The following is a 6953-nucleotide window of genomic DNA, read 5'->3' as shown; positions in this document are numbered from 1 at the left end:
TAGGCTCCCTTCCATCACTCCGGCTGTGTAAGAAACATCATGTCTGTCACTACTCTGGGACTGAAAAGATATGCATGGACCCATTATGTGAAGTGTCAGCAGAAGTACTTAAAGGGCACCTGAGTTTTCATCAGAAGTTAAAATATCTGCAGGGTCTTGCTGGGAAATCTCTTCTTTGAATGTATATCCTCATTACGGCTGCAGCACATTTAAAGGGATCCTATCTTTCAAACACATTTTTTTCTGAGTAACACGTCGGAATAGCCTTAAGAAAGGCTATTCTTCTCCTACCTATCGTTGTCTTCTCCACGCCACCGTTCCATAGGAATCCTGTTTTTATCGGCATGCAAATGAGTTCTCTCGCAACACTGGGGGCGTCCCCAATGCTGCAAGAGAACTCTCTCCAGCGTCGCCTCCATCTTCGTCAGCAATGTCCTACGGAACGGTGGAACGGAGAAGACAACGAAAGGTAGGAGAAGAATAGATTTTCTTAAGGCTATTCCGACGTGTTACTCAGAAAAAAAAAAGTTTGTATGATAGTATCCCTTTAACTTTTTTACCTGAGGCTGGGGACGTGTACAATAAGGAAGAGTCAGCCGACCTTCCCATATCCATTATAACGACTATTGATACTAACTAGTGTCTTTAAAGGTCACCTTTATATAGAAGATCCAGAGACAATGGACTGCAAATCTAGGTTATGATGCAGCTGAAAAGATCCCTGATACATACAGTGAGAATTCTGAGCAAAATAAGGAAAACTGCTTACTGTCTGTGACTAATAAAACATCAGTAACAACATTACATTACTGAATTCACAGGCTTGGGGGGCCTTGGTTAGGTCCAGGGCTGTCAAAACGTCCCTCTGGCAATTACATTAATGTTGTTTGGTATTACAGATCTAATGTACGAGACTGCACAACTGATGTTCTAATAACATTTTATATTCTAATTTTCTGTTACATTCAAGGTTATCAGACAGAGTGGGGCAGATATATCAATTGAGATACAGGAAGAAGCAGTTATGTAAAAATTTGTAAGTAATAAGAGTGATGTCTCTGCTACAAAAAGTTACCTTTACAATCTGATGCATCTTAATTTGCTATTTTTTTTGCTCTTTTCTATAGATATTCCTATTACATACTTGCAATAGCGCGTGTTTTTTTTTTTTTTATTGTATTCCTCTATATAAATAATATCTGCACTCAGTAACCTTTAGACCAATAACCAAGCTAAAAAAAATGTTTACAAAACATTAATTCTTTATAACAGGATATAAAACATTGATTCTGCAATTGATGGTCTTTTAATAATCTGGACCAATGTAAAAGTGCTAATTCATTCCAGTATCATCACATGCTAGCTTAAAATAATACAGAGGGAAGACCGCTGCCAAACAGTAGCTTCCAGGAACTTGGTATCTTCCAGTGAGTTGTGCCAACATCATCCTGCAAAGAGACAATGTGCTTATGTCAGATACAAATTGTAGTAGGGTTACTCAATACATGCACACAAATACATCTCAAACTTAAATTGTCACTAATGTTTCAATAATTTTGTACAAATCAATAGAGCAAATTAACGTAAGAAGCTTTGTAAAATAAGCTTAATCTAATTAATTATGCAATATTATTTATAATTTTGTAATATGATTAATCATTTTGAGGCCAGAGTCTGTATTATTTTTCCCCGACTCCAGAGACCTGTTAAAGGCAATAATTGGAACTTTGTATAATATATGCCCAAGACCATGAGAATGTTACAGCCTCATATGAACTTTTCCCCCACAACCACACGTCCTAATCTGCCCTATGCAGGGAAAAGAAATTCTGTAACAAAAACGCCTGATCAGAATCCATTTTTATAGAACAGGTAAAAAACAATAAAACTACCAAAGCAACTGCAAGGAATACTGTTATGTGGTAGCTATTTAAATTACAGGAAGAGGTAAGATTATCTGAGGACAACTTGGGACAAGATGAAGGTACTTGCATCCACTGTCATACAGATATTCTCATAGTTCTCATCTGATGACCAGTTTCCCAATGTCCTTGTTTATAACATTTACTTACTGCATGATCAAGCAAATGAAGCCATCTGTTAACGTGGTCAAGAAGAGCAAAAGCATCGGGGATGTTGTCACCTTCAGAGCAAAATTTCAGCACAACAGCCATATGTATACCCTCAGAACAGCTGTGGTAAAAGAAGCATAATGCTAGTTGTCTACACAAATTCATAGCATTTTTGTCTTCACGAGAAATGCAGTACAATACATTGCATAGTCAAATGACTAAGGAACCTTGAAGTACATAGCCGGGCTAAGATGGTTAGACATAGTACAGTTCTTTGTATGCAGCTCTGGAGTTCTGAGCAGGTTACTTCCCCCAAATCATATCCTACTTAGGCTAGGCTACATGTACATATATGTATCCTCAAGCAGCACATGGATGACATTCATGTGTGGTCTATGCCCTCCCTGAACCAATTCACTTCATTAATGAGCGATTTGGTGAATAATTTCCCCCATTTCTATTCAACTAACAAAGTGTGAATGTTGTGGGTCATGCACAAAACTATGACGTGGGCCCCTGACTAGAACACAACTATAATACAACAATACTCACTAATGCCAGCACCTAGCCCAGGGGTCCTCAAACTGCGGCCCGAGGGCCACATGCGGCCCGCCAAGCACTTCTGTCTGGCCCCGCCGGCAGGTGTGCATTTATAATGAAGCTCCTGGGGAGCTCGGGCCAGGCCATGGAGCGCACTTCACGTTACCTATTGGAGGGCACCGCTCCCGATGTCTGTGCGACCTGCTCTGCCTCCGGCCCACTGTTTAAAAAGTTTGAGGACCCCTGACCTAGCCTATAGTCTTATATGTATGTCAAAATTACTCTGAATATAGATGATGTATATCGATCTACAAGTGACCGTCTGTATTCTGCTTCTGTAAATGAAAGCCAATTGCAGACAAATTGGACTCCATAGAGTTTAGTACACTGTAATAAACATATATTGGGGACATGTTGCTTACACAACTGAATTTTAAAGAGGTTGTTCTGTTATACTCTCCCACCTAATTTGACATCAGGCATGATGAGAAATGTAACTGGAAGCTGGATAGCTGAAAAATATCCTTTGATGTACAACTCTTAATAGCAGAGGGACATAGAACAAAAAGGACATTTACCAATCATCAAACAACCGCTTCGTAAAACCTCCTCCAGGGATGGAAATCTTTTTCTCCTCATCATTTATGCCTGGATATAAAGACACCTTCTCCATTTCCTTCCACTCTAATGCCTTTATTGTGTCTCCCGCCAATGTCTGGAAAGCAGGAGTGGCTAAGTAACGGAAGGGAGTCCTATAAAAGACAAATCAATTCTTGCATCACTGACAGTAGTATCCTAAATACTAAGGGCACCCACTTAAAGTAACCTCAAAACATACCCAAACAGCTGACTGTCATCTCTCTGGTATGCATGGCTGCTGGAAAGCAGAACTACTCTGGTAAATGCACACTTCTTTATCCAGCAGGTTAAAGCATCGCAGAAGGCTCTGGATTTTTTCTTGAGGGACAGAGAAAGTAGTAAGTCACATGAAGGAGCAGCTAGATCCATTTCACACGGCACATGTCTGATATCACCTTTACCTTTATTAATGGAGATCTGATCTGCAGGACAGCAAGTTTCTTGTCACATGATGCATATACTGTAGGGAATGGTACAAATAAATAAAGACCTGTAGGTGTGTTTGAACAATACATAACAATTCGTTTTTTTTCTTAATGTAGATTGTGAGCCCCAGATAGGGATCACAATGTACATTTTTTTTTCCTATCAGTATGTCTTTGTAGAATAGGAAGAAATCCACACAAACACGGGGAGAACATACAAACTCCTTGCAGATGAATCCTGAAGGGATTCAAACCCAGGACTCCAGCGTTGCAAGGCTGCAGTGCTAACCACTGAGCCACCGTGTTACCCCAACAATGTATATTTTTTGGCCCAAGAACTTTTAACTAAGGGTTTTTTAATCCAGGATACATGACTTCCCACGAAAGCCTTGGCTAGGTTTCAGGGGGTTCAATGAAAAAGAAAAGACCAGTGACAATCTATGAGAAATATGTATTTGAATGTACGCTACAAACCACACAGAATTCGAAGTAACAGTCTCCAACAGAAATCAAGTATTTTCAGACTAATATGCGGAAAAAAATGATACTAGTTACTATTTCAAAACTAAAAATATTCTGAGAAGGATCTTCAACAGACCTCCAAGAGGTTAAGAGTCTCTGCTTTACATTGAAAGTACACTTTACAGAAGACCCTAGTAAAAAAAAAAATAAAAAAAAATTCTTGGTCCACCCCATTTGAAAATGAGCATGCGCGTAGTATAATGCTACTCTATAGTTGACTGGCAGATGTATTGAAAAGTTATGTGCTTTCTTCTGAAGCACTGACTATCTCTGCTCCTCTGATGCATACAGTGTTTTCTGTATAACCAGGGAATCAAGCCTATAAGAACCTCAATCTATAACTCCCACTGACTTCTAATTGGGGTGCTTCTTCGGAACAAAAATATAAGGGGATTTCCACTGCCCTATCAGAGAACAGGATATGCTAGGATGAGAAAAGCTGTGCAATATATCAGTTTATATGATTTGGAATAAGATTCCTATTAGAGACAGAAAGTCCAGATTACACATCCAACACAGATTAACAGCTCACCCCATATCAGTCCATTAAAGGATGTCAATCACCCTACGTGGGAGGAAAAACAAGCACCCTATCTAGTGGCAAGTGCTGGCATGCTAGCTCACAATTACCTAGATCATGTATGGACTATAAGGCTTGCACATCTAAGACATATCTATCAAAATTTGTTCCATTGACATAGCTGTATGAGGTCTTACGTTATAAAAGACAAGTTGAAGTTTTGCAATAATCATTTGTGTCTGATTTATATAATTCTTTTTTTATTTTTATGTCATTCAAGGAAAACACTAAATAACCCATCAGATTTACTTCTAGCTATAATTTACCTTTTATAAACATGTGCTCACCTTCTGCATTTGTACACAGTTCCTTTGCATGTTCTTCATTAGTAGCATATGGATTATTACCCACCATAGGTACAAGACAGTCTGTGTAAAAGTATCCAACCTTCAGCATATCCAGTGAGGAAATTATCAGGTCAACGGCAAGTTGTCCAACATTTCCTACAGACACAGCAGGCTAAAAGCAAGTGGGAGGTAATCACTAGGCAATAGTTACACTACATGAACTCAAACTTACAGAAAGTATAAATGGTATTCTATGACTAGAATCCTCAAGTAAAGGTAAATAGAAATACAGGTTATGGTCAGACTTGTATTTGGTGACCCCATTCTGCTTATAGAAACACAGCAGATCCCATTATAGCTTCTGGGGTCCATGGGTAACCATTTTTAAGCAGATTGAGTTTCAGTTTTTTGGGTCCCCAAGTGGACCTGAAGATTGGAAACCCCAATGAAGGTGTGAACCTAGCGTATCTTGTATCTCTGTATCTGTAACAATTCAAAATATTATATTATCCCATTATTTCCATGACCGAATATAATGGGGCTATTCATAGGATCGTGTTCTGTCCTGGTAACATGGTCTGTGTGCAGGTCATATTTGCCGGATTGACTATACCATTAGATTAGATATCAGTACATCAGAGTGCGTTATGATGCTTCAAGCTCCTCAATGGCGGGTGCACTACAACACCAAACTCACGGCTTTATGTCAGTCCAGCACTGTAGCAATCCCACAGTTTGGGAACTTGATGCATTATAATTCACTATGATTCAGTGAATCCCATATACATGGGTGTGGCCAGTCCATAAAATGCGGCTGTCTCACGTCAGTTTCCCAGACACAGCACAGATGTGTGAATAGTCCTTTACACAAGGTGGCTCAGTGGTAAGCACTGCAGCTTTGCAGCGTTGGAGTCCTGGGTTTGAATCCTGCCAAGAACAACATCTGCAAGGAGTTTGTATGTTCTCCCCATGTTTGCGTGGACTATATGGGGCTCACAATCTACATTAAAAAAAATTGTCTCTTACACTGAACTAATAAGAACTAGTCTTCACTAAGCTCCATCAGCACACGAATAAACAGGAAGTTAGGACTCAAAGAACAGAGTGACATAAAACCTAGGGAAAACACAAGTGGGAATATAGCTTAAAGGGGTTGGCCACTTTCACACCAATATTGAGAAACAAATGTTATTGTTTGTATAATAAAAAGGTATACAATTTTCCAATATACTTTCTGTATCAATTCCTCACGGGTCTCTAGATCTCGGCTTGCTGTCATTCATTCTGTTACTTCTAGTGGATAAAAATCTGACCATGGTCATGTGATGTATGGTCCATGGTCATGTGATGTGCACTGCACCTGTGTGTACATCACATGACCATGAACTGTAAATCACATGACCATGGTCAGACTTTTATCCACTAGAAGTAACAGAATGAATGACAACAAGCAGAGATGTAGAAAACTGTGAGGAATTGATACAGAAAGTATATTGGAAAATTGTATATCTTTTTATTATACAAACAATAATATTTGTCTCTCAATATTGGTGTGAAAGTGGCCAACCCCTTTAAATGACCTGCCATCTAACTGCCTGCCTTCGCCAACTGACCCCCCTCATTCTTCTCTCTGGCACCAGTGCTCATGACTCTCCCCAGCATGCAGTGCTAGGAGGGGACCCAATTTGTGTCTGTGAGATAGGGGATGTAAGTGGTGACAAGTACAGGAGATGAGCAGCTATAAAGGCAGTTACCAGTAGTAGGGTACAGTCCGCTGGGGGGCTCCACTCACTAGCAGCCGGCACGAACATGACTGTGCTCGGTAAACTATACAACAAGAGGCGCGAGCAATAGACGTCAGCAGAAGAGCGTCTACAAGGACCCTGCT

The 6953-nt window shown here is 39.8% G+C and overlaps 1 protein-coding gene across 1 annotated transcript; it reads right to left on the bottom strand.

Moving 5' to 3' along the window:
- Nucleotides 1-1244: 1244 nt before the first annotated feature.
- Nucleotides 1245-6916, bottom strand: PSMG2 (proteasome assembly chaperone 2). Its single transcript, XM_075272164.1, has 7 exons — nucleotides 6820-6916; nucleotides 5066-5237; nucleotides 3653-3711; nucleotides 3451-3569; nucleotides 3191-3364; nucleotides 2073-2193; nucleotides 1245-1448 (listed from the first exon to the last, which is right to left on the bottom strand). The coding sequence occupies exons 1-7, from the start codon at nucleotides 6874-6876 to the stop codon at nucleotides 1365-1367; spliced, it is 786 nt and encodes a 261-aa protein (XP_075128265.1). The 5' UTR covers nucleotides 6877-6916; the 3' UTR covers nucleotides 1245-1364.
- Nucleotides 6917-6953: the final 37 nt, after the last annotated feature.

This window comes from Leptodactylus fuscus, chromosome 4, assembly GCF_031893055.1.
Source record: "Leptodactylus fuscus isolate aLepFus1 chromosome 4, aLepFus1.hap2, whole genome shotgun sequence".
NCBI classification, from domain to species: domain Eukaryota; kingdom Metazoa; phylum Chordata; class Amphibia; order Anura; family Leptodactylidae; genus Leptodactylus; species Leptodactylus fuscus.
Note: the sequence above shows the minus strand (reverse complement) of the source record. Positions and strands in the feature narration are given on the sequence as shown.

What these genes read in the sequence shown, in the direction of transcription:
- PSMG2 (XM_075272164.1), bottom strand. Translation starts at nt 6,876, where the DNA reads ATGTTCGTGCCGGCTGCTAGTGAGTGGAGCCCCCCAGCGGACTGTACC. An exon ending in CGGACTGTACCCTACTACTG is followed by an intron (nt 5,238 to 6,819) that starts GTAACTGCCTTT and finishes ACTTGCTTTTAG; the next exon opens with CCTGCTGTGTCTGTAGGAAA. An exon ending in AAGCGGTTGTTTGATGATTG is followed by an intron (nt 2,194 to 3,190) that starts GTAAATGTCCTT and finishes CTTTTACCACAG; the next exon opens with CTGTTCTGAGGGTATACATA.